We start from the raw sequence: 25,949 nt of genomic DNA on the forward strand, positions 1-25,949 counted from the left end.
GAGAGCACGTAAAAGCCGTCGGTCCTACGCCTGACCTCTCACTGGTCGTGTTGGTTATCTGACCCACCCGACTATGAGAGTGAAGGAATAGAGAGTGTACCTGTGTATTGTGCACACACTTGGACATTTTAATATCCCGTTTTCACACTTCTAAATATCTATCAGACATATCACTATGCTAAATGACATCAAAATTAAATCAGCAGTCTTAAAAAGAGATATTGATCACTCTCTCGTGGTTCGTGGTCAATCTAGTACCAAAATTGTTCAAATTCGAAGACCATATACATGACTTTAAAACTACATAAAGTGTAGCAAATACAGTATTCTCATTGATTTCACCCAATATTAGTCACAGCATCCCATTAATCTCCCCACTCGTGCAATAAGATGAAAATAAAAGATAAACTTAAACGCCATGTATCTGTTGTATCGTACCATAGATCTATCGTCTATGTTTCTGATTGTCTATGGAAGATTTATTTATGTTCTCATTGATGCCGCTGTTAAGATTGTAAAGATTATTGTAATAAATATTGTTATATAAATTGATCTGTCTTTCTTTTCAAATTATAGATAAACTATTTTATCTATAGACTGTGTGGGTTTCGGATTAAATTCCCGAGAAGGGTAAAAATATATAAACACACTTTTGATTTTATAGAATATTGTCAATAATAGCTCAAAGTTTGGTAACGTGCCCGGTATATGACAATATTATTATGTTCGTTCCACTATTACACGGGACTAACATTGTACCTATGTAAATGGTGAAACGTTTTTGTATTTCAATACCTACCTCTGTCTACACCTACAGGTACAGGTCGTTGTACGACAATATTTTTTAAATCCGACTGGTAGTACCTACCGCGATTTGTCTCAATAAACTAAAGTTCTTCACAATAGTTACTATAAGCTTAATAAAATTTTAATATAAAGATGATTGTTACTCAATCACCTCAAAACTACTGAACAGATTTTGATTAAATTAAGTAGAGATATTGTCAAGAGATAGATAGGTAGTCGCGGACAGAAGCTTGCTGATAGCACGGCTTACACTGAGCTAGCCCTTAGTTGCACATAAATATACTTACTAAGTTCTGTATACATTATTACATATAAAATGTAATAATTTAAATATGTAACAAGTTAAAACCAGCCATATCCACCACTCACACAATGTAATAAGCTAAAACGTTCGGCTTAGCGTCAATATTAGCACAGCGCCGGCGAAGGGAGCGCGCACTTGTCACTGTGACTTTGATTCTCGTGACACAGGTCAAACACTCTAGCTAATATTGGTTAAGCTTAACTGATTTACGTGTTATTATGTTAAAAGATTATTTATTTGGTTTCTGCTTAAGTGCTTACCGTATATAAAAAAGGCGTGATTTGTTGTATTTACGAATGTTGAATGGTTCTATCTTTATGTCCGTAAGGATTGAGGAGCCACATCAGATTTTAAAATCTGATTTTACCATTATTTAGCAGCAAGGAAGCTGATTTTGCAGCACGAATTCTAGATTTAGCAGCAAGATATATAACTAGATATATTAATGCAAAAGTGGCTCCTCAATCTAAACGTTTAAATTGAGGAGCCACCTATAACTCGGTAAATAATAGATGAATATTTTTGAAAATTTTGTATCATTTAGCAGCAATTTTGCATATTACCGTCTACAAATTTCGCTTCTGTGGCGCTAAAATGTAAGAAAATACAATACTTTTAGTATGGCTCCTCTATCTAAATTTAACAGGTGAATTTCTACTGGATATGAGCGATCAATTATTATATTCGACATATGATCATTTAGTAGGTGTTGTGTTTGTTTTTGCAGTATAGCAATAAAATAGTAAAACAGAGTAAATTTTGTAGATGAACGCATTTTCTTTGGCTCCTCAATCCTGACGTTCTAATTATATATGTTTGACTGTACCCACCTGAGATGACAACGGAATCTAAAGCCAGAGATACTAGCATTTAGCAGAAATGTCTGCTAAATATATCTGCACAGTTCAGCAATGTATTTAATTTAGATTCTGAAAAAAACAATACTTAACTATTTTCTTGTAAATTCAGCGTGTAGGGTGACCATATACTCATAAATGAAACCAAGATAAGTAATTTGTTAAATTTATATTTTCATAACTGGTTATATCTATTGTACCTACGATTTAATTATTTAGCAATCAATGTGGCTATAAGTTATAGAATGAATGAATATTGGTTGATCAGTGCTTATACGAATTTTAGAATCGTAATCATCGTAACAGAATATCTCATCTTTCGGTGTAAGATAGTGACATTTATAGTGGCCTGTGCCAGTTTCGATAATTGGTGGAATAAATTCTACAGCACCTATTAATTTATATGATTTTTGCGAAAACATTATAAATTCTGGTATTTCTCTTACTCGGAACTTTTCACAACCATTCAGTTCATATGAAATTGTGTTTGATAGAGTATATTTACACAGTTTGCTTGTTACAGAACGTACAGTCGGTTTTTTGATCAGCGATTAAAGTTGCATCTTCTAAACTTTGGAGGCCAAAAACAGAAATTATGTTCAAATTCAAAGGCAAAAATGCGATCTTCCTGGATACTGGGATAAAATGGCACGAATCATTTGTACATTTTTTTGTAAAAATGGCACTAAAACAATACTTCAAGGCTACGTGTTCAAAAATGTAAGACACGTTACAAGCAAATTCACAGTGGCTACTATTTACTGTAGTATCAAAATACAACAGTCCAATTTCGGTTCTCATTTTGTGTATATCACTGTCAGCAGAAGCAGAATCTGATAGAAGTTTAATATATTGTGGGATTAAATCTTCCGGATATGTGTTCAATGTTTCTTGAAAACGTCTACTTTGAAGAAAAGCTATGCTCAACAAATAAATGACCGAATCAAAGCTACATGTGTTTCTCAAATCTACTTTAATTGAATTTTTACCGATGGATACAGCATCGCATAGGTTGCCATTTTTTACAAATTTAATTTTTATTTTGGTTAATGAATCAGTTTCGGCTTCACCCCTCCAATTCTCAATAAAAGAAGGTTGATCTGAAAAAATTGATTCGGCATCAAATGACCGATTAAGGCTGCGTTTCCACCAGAGATGTGCGAGGATGCGTAGCGAGGGATGTGTTTGTAAAGAACCAATAGAATCGCTTCATTTACCTCGCCTCGGTCAGCACAGCTCTGGTGGAAACGGCTCAGCGGAGCTAGATTTTTGCGCATACAAAACAAGCGAGGAATGTGTGCGAGGGATGTGTACGAGGGATGTGTGCGAGGGATGTGTTGAGAAGGATGTGTTGCGAGGTTTGCGCATACTGTACCAGCCAGTCCACAGACGGAGTTTGTTGGAAGTAGAAGTGCGTAAAATAGATATGGATAATTGGAAAAAGAAGATACTTTTATATTTAACAATCGCAACGCATCCTCGCACCACACATAATGCGCATTTTCACAGCTCCGCTACACATCCTCGTAGACACATTTTCATCGCACAGCTTTGGTGGAAACACCCACACATTTTCACAGCACAGCTAGACATCCTCGCACGACACATTTCCATCGCACATCTCTGGTGGAAACGCAGCCTAAAGATGAGATATTCTGTTACGATGATTACGATTCTAAAATTCGTATAAGCACTGATCAACCAATATTCATTCATTCTATAACTTATAGCCACATTGATTGCTAAATAATTAAATCGTAGGTACAATAGATATAACCAGTTATGAAAATATAAATTTAACAAATTACTTATCTTGGTTTCATTTATGAGTATATGGTCACCCTACACGCTGAATTTACAAGAAAATAGTTAAGTATTGTTTTTTTCAGAATCTAAATTAAATACATTGCTGAACTGTGCAGATATATTTAGCAGACATTTCTGCTAAATGCTAGTATCTCTGGCTTTAGATTCCGTTGTCATCTCAGGTGGGTACAGTCAAACATATATAATTAGAACGTCAGGATTGAGGAGCCAAAGAAAATGCGTTCATCTACAAAATTTACTCTGTTTTACTATTTTATTGCTATACTGCAAAAACAAACACAACACCTACTAAATGATCATATGTCGAATATAATAATTGATCGCTCATATCCAGTAGAAATTCACCTGTTAAATTTAGATAGAGGAGCCATACTAAAAGTATTGTATTTTCTTACATTTTAGCGCCACAGAAGCGAAATTTGTAGACGGTAATATGCAAAATTGCTGCTAAATGATACAAAATTTTCAAAAATATTCATCTATTATTTACCGAGTTATAGGTGGCTCCTCAATTTAAACGTTTAGATTGAGGAGCCACTTTTGCATTAATATATCTAGTTATATATCTTGCTGCTAAATCTAGAATTCGTGCTGCAAAATCAGCTTCCTTGCTGCTAAATAATGGTAAAATCAGATTTTAAAAATCTGATGTGGCTCCTCAATCCTTACGGACATCTATCTTTGCTATGATGTTTTCTGTTCTGAAAGTGAGTGGATTGGATTCACTCTTACGCATTATCTAGGATTCAAATACGTGTGTACCTGTGTACCTATTAAAACTACTGCTAACATTAAGATATGGGAAAATATGTTAACGAAAACTGCTTAGAAAAATGCCAGGATAAATGTCTGTGAGTTCTTAACAGTGGAAGTATCAAAAGCGTCACTCACTCCCAGAGGCTCTTATTGTTGAATATACAGCAGTGGGACAGCAATAATCTACCTATAAATAAAAATAAAACAACAATTAATCATCACCCATAATAAGTAGTATGAGTAGACTTCAATATCCAATTCGTATAATAAGAAATATTTGTAAATATCGCGAGCTTGAGGTCGCAATCCCGCGGCTTCACGGCGAGGATGCCCACGATCTTGTCCATGGAGTATATCGGCCCGAACTCATGGATGAAGCAGTCGTCATGGTCAGACAGGTCGATGCAGATCAGGCTCTCGTCCAACTCCACTCCGTAACCCTCAAAACAGCGGTTAAAAGATGCTATTTTAACCTCAAAGACATCAAAATCGTTGGTTAAATACAGCTTCTTGTTCATGGTTGAAACCGTCTTCCAAACGGCGGCGTCTACTTCGTATGTCTCCTTCTCATCGAAGACTGAAGGTTTGATGGTGAAGGGGTAGGATTCCACGTTGAGCTTGGCGACCGCGATGTCGTACTTGGGCGTGGGGTTGCTGATGTTGAACTTCTCGTGAAGACGCCAGAATAACACGGGGTATGTGTGCGTGTAGTTGCGGGCGAAGTCCTGGAACAGGAGTACTCGGTGTGTGGCTCCTGACCGCCTGGAGATAGAGGATTCATTGATGTAATCTTATTGATAAGTAAACGAAGTAAAAAGTGGTTTCTTGGGCACTGCTCATGCCCAAAAATTTGCTGTCTACAAATCTTCGTAGCAACTATAGTTAAAAGTAACAAATTCTATTACAGCAAGCACATTTGGAGTATCAAAAAGGTACAAGGCATAATCACGAGGCATAATAATATAAAGAAATCAATTAACACAATCTTTTTGATCGATATATAAAAGCCAATTCAAGGGCTATGTAAAAAACCTACAATAATAATTTTCCAGGATTCTTTTACACTGTTTTTTTTTTCTAATTTCCATAGCGATTCTGTTGTAATTCCATCAATCTTTAACACAGTTTCCGTATAAAATATATCAAGTACAACCTAACCTGCAATGGGCCGAAGTGACCACCCACTTGATCAGCACGACACTGGCAAAGCAGGCAAAAGACCACAGCGTTGAAGAGTTCCTCGTCACGGCCGCCACGTAAGGAAACCTTTCAGCTATCGGTAAAGACGTGTTCTCATGCAGGGAGATCACTCCCATAGCCTTGGTGAACTGGTACACGGCCCCCCCTCGCGACTCGTACTCCCTCTTCCTCTCGTCCACCGTCACGTCTGTGGCAAACTTCACCATTACACACACGGCCATGATGGCCAGGAAGATGGTGACCGACAGGATTATACATCCTACCTTCATCGCTGATTTTGATTGAAAGAAAAATGGCAAGTGACGTTCATAGAGTAGAGTTTGTGCTTTTAAAGTTGTAAAATAAGTTCTTTTGGTTTGAGTATTTTATTAGTTTTTGGTAATACATAAAATGCCTTCTTTCCATAGCGGGTAGGCAGAGATTGTAGAACGCAACTTACTATATTTTAGGTAATTAATATTAAATATTTACTAAGTATTACCGTGCCAGCCTATGAACTTTGTGGTCTGAAATAAATGATTTTTGTTTTTCTGTTTTAATTATTTCACTTTTTAATGTATAGTGCTTTCTCAATAAAAGATAAAATCGTTCTTATACCTTGAAAACTATTAAATTTCAAATAAACTTTAACTCTAAAACCTAGGAAGACCACTAAACATACGGAAGATTGAATAAACAACAAAAAACAATGTGTCGAAAGCACTTGTTATTTAGACAATAGTATATTCTATGACCCTTTTCAATAAATAACCATCGTTAAGAACATTTCATTGTGAATTTATGACATTTTAATACAAAAACTGTCTTCGGTACATTTGTAAACCAGAACTAATGTTACAAATTTGCCAAAAATTAACCAAAAACAAGCTGTTTTAAACCTTAACAACAATTAATAAAGTTCATATTCAATTGTACGAAAAACATGACTCGATAAAACCAAAAGACAAAGGGAATTAACCCTTATTGATCTTGAAATAAGTGTCAATTTCGCCTGTGTGTTATTAGTTAGGGTGTTTTATAAAGATAGTTTTATATCCCGTGGTAGATAGATTTGCTATGAATGAATATTTAGCGAATCGTTCATTGTTCACTCGTGAGTCAGCTTTCAAAGTTAATGAACGATGAACTATTACAATATAATAACAACTGTCCCGCTTTCAATAAACATTGTTTGTTGCTAAACTTAGATCAGTTCAAACCAGAATACAGCGCTATCATTTTCTGTCGATGTCTATAATTAATCATTACCCTGATACAGAGCAGCTATTTCTTGAAAAGCTTATAAAATATACCCAAAAACGTTCTAATAACAATAGATAACTCTTTCTTTCAACTACAAAACGCTTTGCAGCTGTGCAAAACTCTTTATCCGTTCAGCAGTTTTGGTGTTTAACACACAAATATAGTAAACACAGGTTCTACAATTGATAAAATTACAAACACATTTGTTTCAAAGATCTAAAATCGATATTTGCTATGGATTAACAGACGGTTCTTAACTTTCGTAACAAATTCTTGTAGATATCCTCCATGTCATCTACTCATTATTAAAACAAAATTATGCAAACCAAGTATTTGGATTCACTTTTGCTTGCATACCTTATATATTTTTAACTGAAATAACATTTTCGCAATTAAGTGAAATAGTGGTTAGATTGAAAAACACGCAATTTAATCAATTAATATAAGTACTCTTTCAAGATTAACAAGCTTTAGGCTTAAGCTTTCTGTTTATAAGTAAAACGTATTAAATTAATCCGTCAAGTATTGTGAAAGTGGTCGCCAGTCGGTAACCGAACCCGCACTCAATCTGAACAAACAGACTAATTGCCCTGCACCCTTGTGTAAGGGGTTGTTGTTTGTGCAATAAACATACAACTTGTATCAAATGTATGTAATATGTATGTATGTATTCAACATGCATTAAGATTACGATTCGACGGATATCGGGAGATGTACTCGTAATTTATGGACAACTTTGCATTTCATTTGTCGTATGGTTAGTGGTCAACATAGTGTCAAAGTTGTTCAAGCCACCCGAAGGCCTTTGACATGGCTTAACGACTATTATCTTATTGATAACAACTGGGACCGACTTTTCACGTGCCTTCCGAACGGAAACGCTCAGTTCAAATACCATTATGCGGCCACCATCTATGGAATGTCCACGCCAAGGTTGCTTAACCCACCGATCGTTTACCGACCGGTGAGTGCAACTAGCCACGAGCGCCTCTGTGGACAACTTATACACGGTCAACAGATTCTAAACTAAAGAGAGTTTTTTTCATATGGCAACCCTACAGTAAACAGCTGATTTGAATAGCTCCGTGTAATTTTTATTTAACACTAGCTGACCCGCGCAAATTCGCTTGCGTCAAATAAGAGAGAATGAATTAAAATTATCCCCGTTTTTGTATAATTTTTTACTGGTACTCTGCTCCTATTGGTCGTAGCGTGATGATATATATATAGCCTAACTCGATAAATGGACTATGTAACACTGAAAGAATTTTTCAAATCGGACCTGTAGTTCCTGAGATTAGCGCGTTCAAACAAACAAACTCTTCAGCTTTATAATATTAGTATAGATGTGCTTATAAGTTAGCTATCATATGAAAAACATCAAATAAAATTATACATTAGGCATCGAGTTTACTAACGTTGTCTGTCTGGCCTGCTAGTATTAAAAGAGCATTAAATAGTAAACCAATACATCACAGTTAGCACCCCAGCGCAGTGGTAACAGTGAACATAAATCGCGTCATTCCGGGCAGACCGGGGTTCTAACCCGGTTAGCACTAACTGATATTTACGAGCGACTCGAAGCCATTGTCATCGGTAATGGAATATGATGGATTCAACCACTTTGCTGATAGCTTTAAATTTAATTTACAGATTTACTTACGATAATTAAATGAGAGTCTTTTTTTTAGTTTGTTGATATGTAGGGAGTCTCTGGAATAACTGCTTGTATTTGAAATAATCTACTTAACAGTCGGCATTTCCGCTGGCTCCGCTTATGAGTCTAGTATAGGTTTCAACGTGGACATTGAATGTAATAAATAAATAAATTTTATATTATTGCACAACTCACACACGGTCATTTGATTCCAAACTAAGCAGAGCTTGTACTATGGTAACCAAATAACTGATAAACATACTTATATTCTTCTAAATACATACTTATATAAATAAATTGACAACCAGGCTCAGAACAGATTTCAGCAGATACTCATGCTCATTACACAAATATTTGTCCCGGGTGGGATTCGAAGCCACCACACGCAGCGTTACGGTTATTGCGGTGAGGTGACCGCTTTAACCACTGTGCCAAACGTGCAGCTAATGTTTTTGTTAAAATTAATATTTACAGATTTCTCATAGATTTGTTGCAACTCTATCTATAAAATACGCTATCAGCCACTTACCCGTTAGTCGTAAAAACCTCTTATTATTCTTAGGTTATAAAACAGTTTCAGATTTCTATTTGGCCAGACCCCATCTTTACGAGAAACTTGAGAATATGTTCTCAGAGACGCGAGGGTCATTCCCCGATAATTGGCAGTGTCCATTTATTCACTCACTCATTCGTTCACTCGTTCATTGCTCCGCACATGGCTGACAACTTAATGTAGCCAGGGTGAGATACGATCTTTACGACGTTTTAGAAGAAAACTTTAGCGAATACGATGTAATTGAGCTGTTTTGTTGAGGGTCAGCAGAGCCATTTGCTGATCATTATGAAAACAAAAATGTTTTAAAAGTAATACAGTTATCAAAATACGTAGATTTTTATGTTTTCCGAATTTCACCAATATAATCTGTGTGGGGTGGGAATCGAGCTTGAGACTTTTTGATTAGCAGTCGCATACCACCCTGGCTACAGAGACATTCATGAAAGTCGAAATTATTTTTACCACACAGCTTTTATTAAAAGATAAAATTAAATATGCACGCCATTATAATTGAATACGGGAATTACCTAACACGAAATAATACCTTGGAATGCCTAACGTTTCGGCGCAGGTTGCTCTCGCCGTGGTTGTAGACTGATCAACATTGACCAAACACTGCATAATTGCGTTAATTACCTTATTCTATAACTTATATTTATGTAAACATGCAACGCGATGAAGATTTAAATATATCAATATATTCACTATCAGACTAAGACTAGTAGCGACAGTGTAGTTCCACCCTCGGCATTGCCGGCGATAAATCAGCGCCACCCCTGCGATCAGCCGCGCACGACTACACACGCCTCATTGACCACATCTACATACACTACTTGAGAGTTGAGATTCACTATTGACGGCCTCCGTGGTGCAGTGGTTAAGATCGCCACGACAGTACCTGTGCGTTGGAAGGTCTTGTGTTCGATTTCCACATGGAAAAAATATTTGTACGATCCACAAATTGACCATTTTGTTAGTCATAGCCACTTGGTTATCTTTACGAACTTCTCGTAGAGCCTCGGGTTACGAGTACTACGCATATGACCTTTTTTACAAAACAAGACCGGTATGATCGGTAGGTATTTGTTTTTCTTTTTATAAATACTTTGCTATTTAATTACAAAAGTTAACTACATACTTAGTTGACTAACTATACTTCTTATCCTTGCCTCACCCTGAGATAGACTAGGAGAGAATGCCTGAGAATGCCTCCGGCATTATTTCAGTCCGCCTTTACAAAGTATTTTAAAATCGGTTATTTTATAGAACAGATCATTTTCTCAAAAACTATTTAATAATGAACATTAAAAGACTAGCAGTTGTTTTTATTCGTTAGCTGAATCATCCACAGGGGACAAATAACATTTCCGCGGGAACAACCGCCATTATCAATATTTTAATTGTCTATGCCCCGCTCCTCTTCATTGTTTATGGTTCACGCGCCATAGACTTGTGACTTGCGGTTTGTCGATGGTTGTTAATTTTTTATTGTTCTTTTAATTTATTGTTTTAGCACTGAATAAAAAGTAATACAAAGTTTAAGTCGTTTTTGTTGCTCCCTAATATTTATAATTGCAAAAGTATGTTTTGTTTTCATATTATAATGGTTGTTTGAATAAGATAAAATTCGGTAGGATGACAAATTATATCCCTGAGATACTATAAACTAGGTACTTTTTTAACATGAACATAGCAACGTAGGCAAAACTCCAAGCTAATGTTAGTTCAATATTAGATTTTTCTAGCGGCCGCCGGCCGCTCGCAACTGCGTCTGCGTATACTTTAGTTTTTAATTCTACTTCTAAAACTCTTTATATTATATAGCCTACAGCTTTCCTCAGTAAATAGACTATTTAGCACAAACACACTTTTTCAATTCAACTTGTAATTGCGAAGATATCTTAGCGCTTCAAAAAACCTAACCATATTTGTATAGATTAAATTATTGCTGAGCTTCTACTTGCTATTTCACATGGCAAAGCCTTACACACCATCGGCTGTTATCTCCTAACACAATACAAGATCGATGTTCCGGCACATACATACACATACACGCTATACAAAACTATATACAACATATAAATATGAATACATAGCGAATATAAAAGTTTATGAGCGAGAACTGACTCCGAAACAGTTACAAATTGATCTTGTTGTGTAAAGGTGACCAACTAATAGACAACAGAGAATATGCTATGGTTCCTGAAAACAAAAGTTTATAAAATATTCAAGGTTTCTGATTCTGATCTATTTTATTTTGACACGTTGTAGGCAGTATCGGATAAGTGTGTTTAATACTCTTGTGCCAAATTTCGATCGTTATTTTGTAACGGACAGAATTTGTGATAAAATCAAAATTTTTCGACGAATATTCGTTTCCGTTGACCAGTTAAGCTGCTCTCGTTCCTACCAATGAAATTCTGTATCAAATATTATTCTTTTGGTCTTACTGGCCTAGGCATTTAGATTTTAGTTTAAAACAATGACCTATGTTTAATCCCATGTCAACTGTTTCGATGTTAAATTTCAAAAACATTTATAAAGCGGTTTAGCTGGAAAAGCGTGACAGATCGGCCTCTGTATTCATATTATCAGTATAGAATTTAAATGATTTGCGTAAAATTTAATCAAAAATGGGAGTTTCTTTTTGCACGACATTGTAAGCTATAGCCACCCTAGCCGCCATCTTCCTCCCTCGCCGGCAGTGACGTCACGCCGGAACAGGAAGCGGAAACAGCGCGATCTGTTCTTGTATGAGCTTGCAGTTTTATTATTAGACACGATTCTCTTTACTTTTTGTGGAAATGATGCAGCGAAGTTATTTTTGCTAGGCATGAGTCAGCGGTACAACTTGAAAAGGGAAGATTTTTTCATATTATATTCCTAATTGTCATTATTCCTTTTCAATAATAAGTACAATTTTTGCTTATATACTCTACATCTCTTTAACAATATTTAAAGAATGTCTAAAAACACAGGTATATTATATTTTACTTAAAAGGAGGCTTTAATGTAAGATTACCTGAAAAAGCAGTACAAGTTTCTGCAAGAAACTTTTCTTTATATATGCCTGTCTTACTATAATATTATAAAATGCGTTAGTTCATGACAGTGAATGTATATTTGTTACTTTTTCACGCAAAAACTACTGAATAGATTGCAATCATTAGCACAATTCACAATTGATGACATTATAATATCGCTCAAATTATTTGTTGTCTAAGTTTATAATTTTACACGCATTTCTTGGCGCATTTTTTAATATTTAACTGTAAAAAAAGTAAAAGTAACACTTTTTACAGTTAAACATTAAAAATTGCATCGTAAGAAATATAACAGGGGATGAAAAAGCCATGTAACCACAAAACAACCCTCATTATAATCTCACCCCGTCATTATAAACTGTACATTTGTTTAACAATTAACTGTTAGTCGCTGGGGGCCGTCGTCGTCTTGTAATTAGTGACACGACATTATTGCTCACTTGACTCTCGTTAGGGGTAGTTTTTATTGTTTATAGTTATTGTACGCATTTCACTGTGACAATACAATTTTTATGTTATTACTTACTAGAGGCCGCCCGCGACTTCGTCCGCTCCCTTAATTCGTAATTAGTATGCATTTAGAAGTACCTATATAAGTATATAAGTATGTTTAATAGTTATTTGGTGACCATAGTACAAGCTCTGCTTAGTTTGGAATCAAATGGCGGTGTGTGAGTTGTCCCACACTATTCATTTATTTAGTTATAAATGATTGTTAATTGTTATAACAGTGATGGAAAACTCATGTCAGAGAGTTCGCTGAATCACTGAATCATTTTGTCTTAGACATTTCATGTTGCCACTCTGGGACAGTCCCTTATCTAAGAAATCAGACAATTTATTTCGTTACATGTAGTAATTCAGATGTAGACGATAACTATGTATATATGTAGTACAGTGATTTACGTGCAGAGGGGCTGGGCAGAGCTGTACACTAGATGTTATAGCGTAGAGGGTAGATAACTCAACAATACGGAAAATATATTGAGTATTGCTCAATTGCAGGGAACATTTCTTAAGATATTATACAGATAGAATCATTTTATCTATATATATAAAAATTAAACCCGTTTTCCTTGGTCACGGCATCACACGTGAATGGCTGGGCCGATTTTACTAATTATTTTTGTGTTGTATTTGTTATTATTAGGAGAAAGTTCTTACGGAAAAAAATATAAAGAAAACCTCTCAGAAATATTGAAAAATAGATATTTAATTTTGCATATTTTAGGCGGTACGAAGTTCGCCGGGTCAGCTAGTTCTAGATAGACAATAACTTAGGTAGAACGATCATTTTTCGTGTCTGATTTACCCCCGATTTCTAAGGTACATTTAGCGGTAGTTTATCTATTCAATAGCGTTTAAGCTCATGTAAAAAACGATATTGAATAGATAAACTACCGCTAAATGTATTCAGAAACCAGGAATTAGTGAGCATTCTTACTTAATTGTCGTGTAATGTAATCTAAAATTACTAAATTAGGATTAGTTCATGGTATTCATATAAAGAACATTCTAATACTGGTATACCGGTAACCGGTAAATATAAAAAAAAAATTAAAGAAGCGCTTTACATTAATGTTAAAAATAACAAATCATCTTTTACTAGCAAAAATATCCAAATTCAATAAGAAAATCGTAACATTTAGCCACAAAAGCTCTCCCCACTAATGTAATACAAACAACAAATCATTTTACAGATTCAATTTTCCGCATTACAAGATGGCGGCCGGCGCCCACCTGTTTTCCCGCGCTGTCATTGGTGCAGGGTGATCCACCCACCGGCGAGGTACGTGGTATCTATATACTATACAGCCTCAATGTTATGTACAATGCAGGGAGGGTTATGTAACAGAACATTATGTATTACATGAGCGTAAAATTGATTTTCAGATGGGTTTGTTTGTGGTAGAAAGCTAGGTTGTTGAAATTAAGGCCCATTTTTCATTTGTGAACATTTTGAAAAGTTACCTATAATGGGAGATTTCTCTTATTTACACAAAGAAGACATAATGTGAACTGTACCTATATGAACAAATATTATTAAACGGTTGTTTTATGGAGACCTATAATATTTGCAACAATAAGGTTAAATAATGAATAATAAATGACTGATCATTTCATCGTAAACTTTTGTAACATTAATCAAATTACAATTCCCATAGATAATTAATTACTATTTTTAATTGTCTATGGAAACAGACAATCTATTTGTATCTATATAAAGTATGGAACCATTTTAATACGTCAAAGTTATTTCTCCAGTAAAGATATTCGACTATAGAAAAATGGACCTTATGAAAAATGATTGAAACATTCTTCCCCTATAGTATTAACAAACTGCTACTCACAGTTATCAAGAAAATTAAAGAAACAACATTTATTAGAGACATTTGTATGATCGTAGCTAATCCCGGCCATTCCGGGGCATCCCGGCTTTCCCGGGGTGATAAATAACTGTCGGCACTTACGTCATAACAAGGGAACACTACTTTGTCTGATTAATTCACTACAGCTCACCCTGAGGGGACGCAACCCTTAGAAATATCAGTAAAAATAAAGTAATTTATTGATAAAGTTTTACGATTTAGAGGTTGATAAAGTTTGCAATTTACGAGTCTGATACAGTACGGGATTGATCGTTTTGTAGATTGTAAAAATGAGTGAAATAATTTCGAATGAAACGAATGGGTTTTATACGGCTTATATTACGTAAATCAATGTAAGTATTTGCGATTTTGGTTTTGGGTTTTGTATTAGAAGTCTTTCAATCTTTGAGATACGTTTTTAAGACGTAATTTCTGATGAACATTTGGTTACTTTTACTGAAGGTACTTTTGGCGTAAAGCGTATCTGTCTGTCCAAAAGTAGACAAGGAGAAATTTATGATTCCTACAATAATGAAACAACTATATCCTTACTAATATTATAAATGCGAAAGTAACTCTGTCTGTCTGTCTGTCTGTCTGTCTGTCTGTCTGTCTGTCTGTCTGTCTGTCTGCTACTCAATCACGCCAAAACTACTGAACCAATTTGCATGAAATTTGGTATGGAGATATTTTGATACCCGAGAAAGGACATAGGCTACTTTTTACCCCGGGAAAATGACGCATTTCCCGGGAAAATTCAGGTGGCGAACGAAAGTCGCGAATATTCAATATTATAATGACACTGAATTAACAAAATTCCGTTGTCATGGCAACTGTTTTAATGACGGATATGCCTTAGCGCGATTTCGTTATATTAGGAGATATTTATAAATAATTTTGAGAATATTTTTCGTGAAAAAAAAGCATATTTTATATCATCAGAGTAACAGTAAAAAGTGTTACAAAAAAGTGGAAAATTCTGATCCATTCTTTCTTATGTGACGCAAGCGAAGTTGCGCGGGTCAGCTAGTACTAAATAAATCCGCTACTTTATACACTTCTAAATATATACCTATAAGTTTATAAAGCGATATTTTGCAAATTTTATATCTCGGCCTCGTAGACCCTCTACGCCGTAGCACCTACCGGTTGTTTCGAAGTGGATACTTCTTAGAAGAATTCTTTGTCTTAAAAGTTCTGATAACCGACAATGTTCGAGAATAACGTTTGGGTCCGAAAATGTCTTTTATTTACTCTTTGTTAACTACAGTTATCTACAAAATTATGTGCTTCCGTTTCATAGAAATTGGTAAATGAAAAACCTTTAAACTTTCCACAGTATATTCACAATTGACACTCACAAATTTTCACGTAATCACAAGATTTTTAGGAGCCAAATGGTTAGCCAAAATATAGGTATCCATGGCTTGCGAGGTACAGCCACGTTGCACCACGAGCCCATACAGACGCAGGCATGGAACCGCGCATACAGCGAGATACCGCGAGACATCGGCAGAAGAGACGCCATTGGACTTACTATGCACCCGTTTTCTACGTTCTGGAAGAGAAATTGTTAAAATCTTTACGATTGTTATGTATGAGTAGTAACCTAGTGTAACAATGCGACGGACTGTGTGTATTTAAATGTGTTATTCAGTTCAACTAAGAGGCTATGACACCTCTGCCGATAATTCAGCGCCGGTCTTTCCTCGCTGAAGGTGCGTCAGGCCGCAGGCGTGTCGTCACGCTTAGCGCCGGCAGTGCGCATTTTAAAACATTGCGTCACATTGATTTGCATCGTATCGTCGCAAGTGCTCATATTATTATATCTTGAGATCTTCAATCCTCAATAAAGTTTGGTATTCTAATCAACTTTGTAAATCGCAGATTTAATTCTAGTACCCATTTAATCGAAGTTCCCCAAAATACGATAAAAAGTGTTAATAGGTACAAATGAGGAAAAAAGTTTGTAGAGCTAGATCGTACCAGTGTTGTTTTCTGGTCTCTACCTACCGCTATGGGAAAAGGGTGTAATTGTAAGTAAGCATGTACTATGTGCCTATGTAACAGGCAGCTCAACAGCACTACGGAAGACCTACAGAGATTAAATGACATACATGCAGTGCCATCTCGAGCTTGGCCATCCTCTTGCTGGCGAAGTGCTTGCCCATGATGGCGCGGCGGCGGTTGCGGCACGTGCGCTGCGTGTAGATGCTGGACAGGTCGGTCCAGCGCACGGAGCAGCCGCCCGTGAACCGCCCGAAGATCGCGCGCGGCTCGTCCGGACTCTCCATGTAGTTGTGACTTTATAACATTAAAATAAACTCACACTACTCCTCTTTGCTTTAAAACAAAAGTGCCACAAATCAGAAATACAATTATATCTATAGTCCATGAGGATGAAGTCGCCGGCAAGAGCTATGTGATTACGTAAAGAAAGAAAGGGAAAGATATTTATTTTTGCACACCATGCTAATGCAATATACAACAAAAAAACAAGAATTAAAATTAGGTAAAAAAAACAACATGAGAGCAGTGATAGCCGAGTGGTATAAGTTGACACCTCCCACGCCAGTGGTCGCAGGTTCGAACCCGAGGCAACACACCAATGACTTTTCGAAGTTATGTGTGAATTAGAAATAATTATCACATGCTCCAACGGTGAAGGAAAACATCGTGAGGAAACCTTGCATGCCTAAAAATTTGTTTAAAAAACATTTATTGAGGGCATGCAAAGTCCCCAACCCGCACTTGGCCAGCGTGGTGGACTCAAGGCCTAACCCCTTCCTCATTACGGGAGGAGACCCTTGCCCAGCAGTGGGACATTAACGGGTTAAATTTATTATTATTTATTATTTAAAAAAAACAAGGCGTGTGTGTAGATGCACTTCGCAGCTGCACAAAAACAATAGTGATCGCTCAGCGTAATGCTGTGGCACCTGCAACCTTCAAAGCCTCTAACCCTCCTCTTACTTCTGGAAGAGACCTTGCTCAGCAGTCTCAGTAGATAGAAAAGTGTTAAGAAAAACAAAATAATTTCAACAGGCGACAAGTGCGAATTAAAAAATCATATTATTTTGCACTTACACGTCGAGAAAGCGACAATACTTCCTGAAGCGAGCGATGTGCCCCCTGGCGGTGTGGTCCTGGGGGACCAGCGGGAGGAAGTCCCCCGCGAACGCGTCACCGCAGATCGTGTTCTGTGGGATCTCCTGGTCTACCAGGCCGCACACGAAACACTGCAACATAATAACAGCTCGTAAATACTGACCTATGAACGGAGACTCTCTCTAACTGCTATTACATACTATCAACGCAAGCGCACGCAAACTTTACAAAGAAAATATAATGCCAGCTAACAACGACACTTACAAGTAGCCGTTGTAGATAGCAAACCGAATCTATAAATCCAAGGATCAAAGCGCAATAATAGCCTTTTGCTAAAAAACTCTCGCCTAGTGTTCCTTAAAGTCGTTCATTACGATTGCTCAAGTTGTTTGGCGGCAGTTATATGTGTTTAAAGTGTATCAAAGCCGCATCAAGTTATTGGCCCTCTGTGAGAAGTAGCGTCTCTGTACATTGTGTATAATGAAGCTTTTCTCACAGCCGGGGAACATTGATACCAGCCATCACTGTTAACTACAGCTTATTCTATTGTCTAATAAAAGTCAATATAACCATGTATTTACAATTTATCATTCACAAAATTATTTTCACACAAAACAAAGCAACAAATTAATTTCACAAAAATATTGACACAAAATTAAAGTGAAATAAAAAATACAATTAAAAAAAGTAATTATAACAATAACATAGTTAACACAAAGCAATAAAAAAAATGTAAATGTCAAATTATGAAAAAAACATAACACTACATCCATAGACTATAGAGACATAGGTGTTCCAAAATGGCGGCCAGTCGGCGTCGTTCTTCGGACACACACAGGGCGGGTCGCGGCGAGGCGCGGGCGATGATGGCTGAAACAGTAGCTCACTTACACTCTCTGCATCTTGAAAGCACCCGCGGTAAATATTGCACAGATACATATTAGTCCATTGAAATGTTACATGAGTTTTACATTTCTTAGAGGACGCAATTTTATTTTGGGAACATGTAGGGGAGGTCAATAGAAGCTTAACTTGAAGTTTGTGGGGTCGCCACCCTTGTCCCCCGGCCGCCATCTTGGAAAAGGGGGTGGAAACACTTTTTTCGCTATATCTCGGAAACTATGCGTTTTACAATAAAATTGCAAATGCATAATTTGTAGCAAATTATTTTGCCTACAAATATGTTGCATAATATTTTGCCCTAAATTACATACATATATATGAGGACATATATATTATGACATCAAAACTATGAAATGCAGAACAAGTAATCAATAATTATTTACACACACGTTCTTTCATACACAAATTCTGTTTTACGAGTAAGTTCACGATATTTCAATCTCCACCATTTTTGGCTAAATGACGCATATTCTCCATTTTGTCAGTGTTCAGTATAGAACCAATAAATCAATGTGCCCCACCGGCGAGCTTTCCAATTATTATTACTCAAAGAAATTCAGTTTTTATCTAGTAACCATATTAAAAGAGGAACTGCCTACTTCTTTCCCGAATATAAACTCGAAAACGAATTAATTTAAACTAATTATTCAGTAGTACTACATCGAAAACCGTAGTAAACCGCGAAAAAAATAAAATATGTTAGTGCTACGAGACTAATGCCGCTGTAACAGTAAATAAAAAATGAATCTCAGAAATCGCATCTTTGTCGAAATCACAGATGAAATCTCAACTTCCGAATTGAATACTTTCAAAGTAGTAACCCTTTTCGTTAATGCAGGACATACGTAACGCATATCCCTTCGTGAAAATAAGGCCTGCTCGAAATCTCAATTTTAAGTACAGGAGATATTAGTAAGGTGTAAATGAAGTGGTACACCACTTGGGCTCATAGCTAGTTGCGCTGACCGATCTATAAACGATCTATGAGTAAAGCAACCTTTAGTGCGGATGTCTAATGGATGGGTGACCGCTTAGACATATTTGAGCTGAGCTAGCCAGTTATTGTCAAATAAGATGACAGTCGTTAAGCCATGTCGAATGCCTTTCGGGTGTCTTGAACAACTTTGACACTATTTTGACATACGATAAGTAATGTTAAATACCTTCCCCATGACAGTGGTGTTGATGAAGGGGTTGATGTAGACGGTGGTGGTGGTGGTGGTGGGCGTGGTGGTGGTGGGCGTGGGGCACGTGGGCACCGAGTACTTGATCAGAGTCTCGTTGAACCGCTCCGTCAGGTTCATGTCGTAGTCGTACCTTCAAACCAAACACATTTATACTAGTAATACAAACAGTGGGTTAAGCAACCTATGTGGAGGACCGACTCTGGATGGGTGGCCGCTTTGTGGCTTTAAGGTTATCTGTCTATTGACATGGAGCGAGACTGTGGTGCGGAGAAACTTAGAAATTTTAACTTTAAAGCCGGGTCCTAATCGGTGTAACGTCTGGACCCGTCTTTACTCCTTCAAGCGGGAGTGGAGTGTGGACCCATGCCCAGTAGTTAGTTTGTCGTTTAAACTTATATATTTGTACTTGAAGACTTTGGTAGCTCATAGCCAGCTGTGTTCATGGGTCGGTAAACGATCTGTGGGTTAAGCAACCGTTGGCGCGGTTATTCTATAGATGGGTGACCGCATAGTGGTATTTGAACTGAGCGCCTCCGTGCTTCGGAGGACACGTAAAAAGTCGGTCCCGGTTGTTGTCAACTAAGATAACAGTCGTTAAGTCATGTCAAAGGTCTTTCGGGCTTGAACAACTTTGACACTAGGTTGACCAATAACCATACGATAGATATAGATATAAAGATAGGTATATTATATTATATATCAGCTTAGCCTTTTTCCCAGCTATGTTGGAGTCGGCTTCCAGTCTCACCGGATGCAGCTGAATACCAGTATTTTACATGGAGCGACTGCCTATCTGACCTCCACAACCCAGTTACCTGGGATAACACGGTACCCTTCGGTAAGACTGGTTGTCAGACTTTCAAGTTTCTGACTACTGTTAACGACTGTCGAAGATCTTCGAAAATGACAGCCGGGACCCACAGTTTAACGTGCCTTCCGAAACACGGAGGAACTCGATATGTATAAGATGGTCACCCATCCACAAATCAACCTCGGCAACCTTGCTTAACCTCAGAGATCGATCCGCGCGGCTGTTGTTAACTAAGCCACGAGCTGAAATAAACAGTTATTATGACCGCTCAAAAAAACAGGGAATTTGTCATACAAAGTGTTAATTACGTGAGGTTGGCTATCAGAGCCATGAGCCCCTCGATGTCCAGCTTGAGCGTGGGCCGCGGCGTGGTGGTGGTGGTGGTCGTGGTCGGGATCGGCGGGCACGTGGACGGCTTCGGCGGCGTGGTCTCCGTCTGGTTGGATGTTGCGTTCGTCGCACCAGCAGTCTGAGTAGTTAGTAGTTCTTTGTTTAGTTTCTTTTAAAGGACAACTTATTGCCTAACCGTTTCTTTATTTTGCGAGTAACTTGCCCAGTGGGACAGTAATAGTTTTCTTTAACCACAACTCCTTCACTAAGAATTGCTCTTGTGTCGCGGGTACTTTTACAAATATACAAATAACGAACACAAAGTATAAACAGAACCGAAATTCGACTTTTTGATTCCCACATGGAACAATTATTTGTGCCATCAACAAATAATTGTTCCATTTGGGAATCGAACCCACGACGTGGCAGCGTAGCGACTTAAAGCACTGCGACACTGACGCAGTCGAATACCAATAGCTATTATTTAATACATACTTACACATATTAATAAGTAAAAATCACGCCTTTTTCCCATAACAGTAGTATCAAATAATATATTTATTATAACAAGGAATGGTTTACCGATTGCCGGAGCACATTCCACGCGGAGCTGTCGATCGAGCTGTCTCCGTCGTCTTCCCTCATCACGAACCCCGTGTCCAGCGTGAACCCTGTCGTCTGAAACAAAACATTAATTAAAGCTTAACTCATTATGTAGATCAATAAATAGAGCACTTGGCTATAAGTGGTATATTTTAAGTTAATACCTCCCACGTTAGTGGTAGCAGGTTTAAACCAGAAGCAATACACCAATGCCTTTTAGAAGTTATGTGTATTAGAAATAATGATCACTAGTTTAAACAGTGAATGAAAACATCGTGATGGAACTTCGCATACCTGAGAGTCAGTACAACTTTAGAACAGTTCTTGAAGGTATGCAAAGTCCCCAATCCGCAAATAACAGCGTGGTGTACTCAAGACCTAACCCCTCCCTCATTACGGGAGGAGACCCTTGCCCAGCAGTGGGATATTAATGGGTTAAACTTATTTTAAGTGTACCTTGTATCGGACCCCACTTTTGTTATGAAACAGAGTGGCGGTTTCCGTATACTCGGACATCCAGTACTGTCTGCCGTCAGGGCTGGTGGGGGAGGGAGACTCGTCTGAGGACTCGGTGCGCGCTGTCTCGGTCTCTTGGTCCTGCTGTACACAGAAATATTAGAGGGACATTAACGCTGACTTGCGAACACGACCTGTGACATCTGCGTCAAAGGAAACTTAAACAAGAAATTTGTATTTGGTGAACGCACGGGACAAAATAAGACCCAAAGTTGATTTATTAGGTCGGGAAGAAAGTCTTTTCGCATTATAGTATGTATAAACTTGTAATAAAATATCTTTGGCTTTAAGAATCACAAATGAGTACACGCCCAAATATCGAGCTCTTTTTTGTAGAGAAAAGATTTTATTACAAGTTCATACATACTATAATGCGAAAAGACTTTTTCCCCGACCTAATAAAATTCAGTCATCGCCACGATTATGGGTTGGTTGGTGTATTAGGCTAAGGTAAGCAACATTAGCGTGGATAGTCTATAGATGGGTGACCGTTTTCGTGGTATATGCGCTGTTAATTGTCAATTAAGATAACAGTCGTTCAGTTAAAGGCCTAACATACTTTTACATTAGTTAGACCACGATGAAGGAATAAAGGTACCTTGACATCGGCGCTGGAGCGTGTGGGCTTGCTGGTGACCTTGTCGAAGTACTCATAAAGCGGTGGACTGGCGCTCGAGTACTCCGGCCCCCAGGTCGCCACCACCCTGTTGCTGGAGTTCTGGACCTCAGCTTGCGGCAGATTCCTCATGTTAAACAGGTCTTTCAGGACATCTACATACATATTAAATTGTTTGACCACAATTGTATTTACATATATTACTTGTTTTGCCGTTGCCGTTAAATTAAAGTTTGTATTAGCGTTGTTTTGCCATATACATTTTAAAGAATATGGGGTATGAAAAATGTATGTTGGTCGATTCTCAGACCTCAACATGCTCACAAAATTTCATGAGAATCTGTAAAGCCGTTTTGGAGGAGTACGGTTACTAACATTGTGACAAGGAATTTTTATATATAAGCAAGATAATTAACAAATCAGTGTATTTCCAAAATAAAGTAGCTGTATAAAGCAGGCCACCGTCATCTGTATAAGTCTGCGGGTCATTGATGTTCTAAAATCTCTTCCTCCGACAACCGCGAACCTTGGACACCACGTGTACTAAAGTGTTGAACCGCAGTATGTAATATTGTGAGTGAAGTGTATACCCTTGACGTCCTGTATCTCCTGAGGGTTGAGGGTGCGCCGCTCGTCCGTGAGGGCCCCGTACCTCCGCACCCGGGTGTGAGCGTCCTGCGCCGTGGTCGTCAGTTCTGCCATAGTGATGCCACCTGACACACAACACAAACAAGATACGTAATTCACGCTTTTTTCCTATAGGGACAGGCAGAGACCAGAACACGCCACTTGGTACGATCCATACAAACTTCTTGTTGAAAGAAATAGGCAGGGAACATATCGCAGCTAATATTATAAAGTTACGTATAAACGCGATTAAACTAAAGGTTAGGATACCTTATTTGTTTACCCGAAGTTTCAATCGAATTTCATCGACCGAGACTCAATCGCGTTTAAGACCCGTTGCATTATAATATTAATATACTAGCTGACCCGCGCAACTTCGCTTGCGTCCAGTAAGAGAGAATGGGTGAAATTTTTCCCCGTTTTTGTAACATTAATTACTGGTACTCTGCTCCTTTTGGTCGTAGCGTGATGATATACAGCCTTCCTTTCTCGGGTATAAAATATCTCCATACCAAATTTCATGCAAATTGGTTCAGTAGTTTACGCGTGATTGAGTAGCAGACAGACAGGCAGAGTTACTTTCGCATTTATAATATTAGTATGGATGAGATGAGTATAGTTTTAAACCTGAAATAGTGGTATATTAATATATAGTTAAGTATGTTTATCAGATATCTGGTAACCATAGAACAAGCTCTGCTTAGTTCGGAATCAAATGACCGTGAGTGAGTTGTCCAATGACGATTATATTTACCAGCTGCGAAATTGGTGCTTAAGGGATACATAGTTATTAGGTGGTAGCTCTTACTGTCTTCATATCCATCAACGAAGTCAACATTATCAGTATACCCGCCCTCGTCGTAGAAGTAGTGGTCGCCGTGGCTGAAGGGCGCCAGCACCAGCAGCAACAGCGCGCGCGCCAGCATCACGCCGGTCCTCGCACATCCACCCTCGGCAGACACTAGCTCATTACAATAACACTATACAAACTAATTAATATTAACATCTAATTGTCCTGCCACTGACGAGAACAATATGGCATGTGACAGAGCTGTCCATGATGTTAAACAATTGACAGTAATATAGAGTAAAGAAGAAGGTTTTATGCAGATTCGTGATGGCCAACGCTTGCTTAGTTTCCTATCCTTTTTGGTTACCCAGAATCAAAAAGGAGCATCTTTTCGAGTCGCAGTCCGCAAGAACGTACTCGAACTTTCGATCTCTCTCTGGTCTATTAAAGAAAATCTTTATCTTTGATTGTGAAAAACCAGTTTATAAAAGATATGAAAAGAGTGTGTGTGAGTTTGTTGCTTTTCATAAGACTCTACCCCCTTTCCGAGCTAGTGGTAGATTCAGTAATTGTAACGACTATCATAAGTGTCAATATTTGACCTAAATGAATAAATGATCTGATTTTGATCATTTTGAGCATTATCTATCTGAGTTCCTTTTCAAAGCCCCAGGCTTTAACGCCGAGGCTCCTAAAATTATTGTTAATTTAGAGAATCAAATATTTAAATTGCAAATACATTTTATTTCTTACTTCAATAGATTTTTATAACGAATAAAGATGACTACTTAATATAATCCTTGTCGCTAAGTGCTCTGAAAATACAAGTAAAACCACTTTAACTACAAACAATAGTAAAAGAAAATCCCGCAGAAATCTTATTGGCAAAATTATCCATCCATAATACTAAATTAGTTGGCATAATAGAACGACGGCGGAAGCAGGCTCACGAGCAGAGAGTCTGTGCCTCGACGAAAATGCGGCAAGATGGCGCCGGCTCGTCTGGCGCCAAAATTTCCCTTAGCGAGACTTCTAAACGTCACAACTAACATTTTTCCTTCAAGTTAACTTAAGCCTATAGTCTTAGAACATAGAGTAGAAATTCCTTTGGCAAAATTATGCAGTTAGAGTATTGACTTTTCAATCTAAGTGGTATGCGTTTTAGCTACTAAATAATGTTTTGCTAAGCAATTGTGTACTCTAAGAAGTGAAAATAGAGTATATTTCAGATTGTTGTTAGAAATTCGTTTAAGTAATTTTTTTTTCGTTGGCGTAGCGGTGTCTGGGTGGCGCCAAAAACTACTTAGAACAGTTTCAGTGGAATATAAGCTGTAAGTCTTTAGTATAGAGAGTATTTTCGCATGTGTATTTATTGAAAAGGGCCGCAGTAATGTAAAAGTTACAAGTTAGTATGTAGGTAGTTATGTAATAAATTGTTTTTATCTCCTATCGCCATTGTTGGAACATTTTACATCAATTTGTAATAAAAATACAATGATACCAAGTGATTTATAAAAGTAAATTGCATTGTTTTCAAGAATTGTTTCTGAAAAAGTGTTGAATTCATGACAATTTTGAGTTGCTATGCTGTGTTAAGTCATGGGCTTAAGTAAGTAAGTATGATTATCAGTTGTTTGCAAAATGTGATGGTATTCTCTTCTTAATGGCGCCCACCAAGGGACTCAAGTTAAGGTTATGATAAAGTAATTTGTTTTATTTAATTCATAAATGATTCAATAATGAATATCATAAAATACGTTTTCCGGGGCTATTGTCTACCAGTCTGTTCGCGATAAATTAATTAATACTAAATGGATAGTTGTCTTGAACAGAGTGATT

The 25,949-nt window shown here is 37.4% G+C and overlaps 2 protein-coding genes across 2 annotated transcripts; both read right to left on the reverse strand.

The window, feature by feature from the left end:
- Nucleotides 1-4,769: 4,769 nt before the first annotated feature.
- LOC142984473 (trypsin delta-like) lies at nucleotides 4,770-6,020 on the reverse strand. Its single transcript, XM_076132103.1, has 2 exons — nucleotides 5,710-6,020; nucleotides 4,770-5,313 (listed from the first exon to the last, which is right to left on the reverse strand). Exons 1-2 carry the CDS (start codon nucleotides 6,018-6,020, stop codon nucleotides 4,770-4,772), a joined length of 855 nt encoding a protein of 284 aa, XP_075988218.1.
- Nucleotides 6,021-15,994: 9,974 nt separating this feature from the next.
- Nucleotides 15,995-24,246, reverse strand: LOC142984414 (uncharacterized). The gene is made up of 10 exons (XM_076131972.1): nucleotides 24,129-24,246; nucleotides 23,284-23,406; nucleotides 22,676-22,848; nucleotides 22,018-22,161; nucleotides 21,541-21,636; nucleotides 20,937-21,097; nucleotides 19,794-19,947; nucleotides 17,707-17,858; nucleotides 16,737-16,923; nucleotides 15,995-16,177 (listed from the first exon to the last, which is right to left on the reverse strand). The coding sequence occupies exons 1-10, from the start codon at nucleotides 24,244-24,246 to the stop codon at nucleotides 15,995-15,997; spliced, it is 1,491 nt and encodes a 496-aa protein (XP_075988087.1).
- Between the last annotated feature and the right edge of the window lie 1,703 nt (nucleotides 24,247-25,949).

Source organism: Anticarsia gemmatalis, chromosome 27, assembly GCF_050436995.1.
Source record: "Anticarsia gemmatalis isolate Benzon Research Colony breed Stoneville strain chromosome 27, ilAntGemm2 primary, whole genome shotgun sequence".
NCBI lineage: Eukaryota > Metazoa > Arthropoda > Insecta > Lepidoptera > Erebidae > Anticarsia > Anticarsia gemmatalis.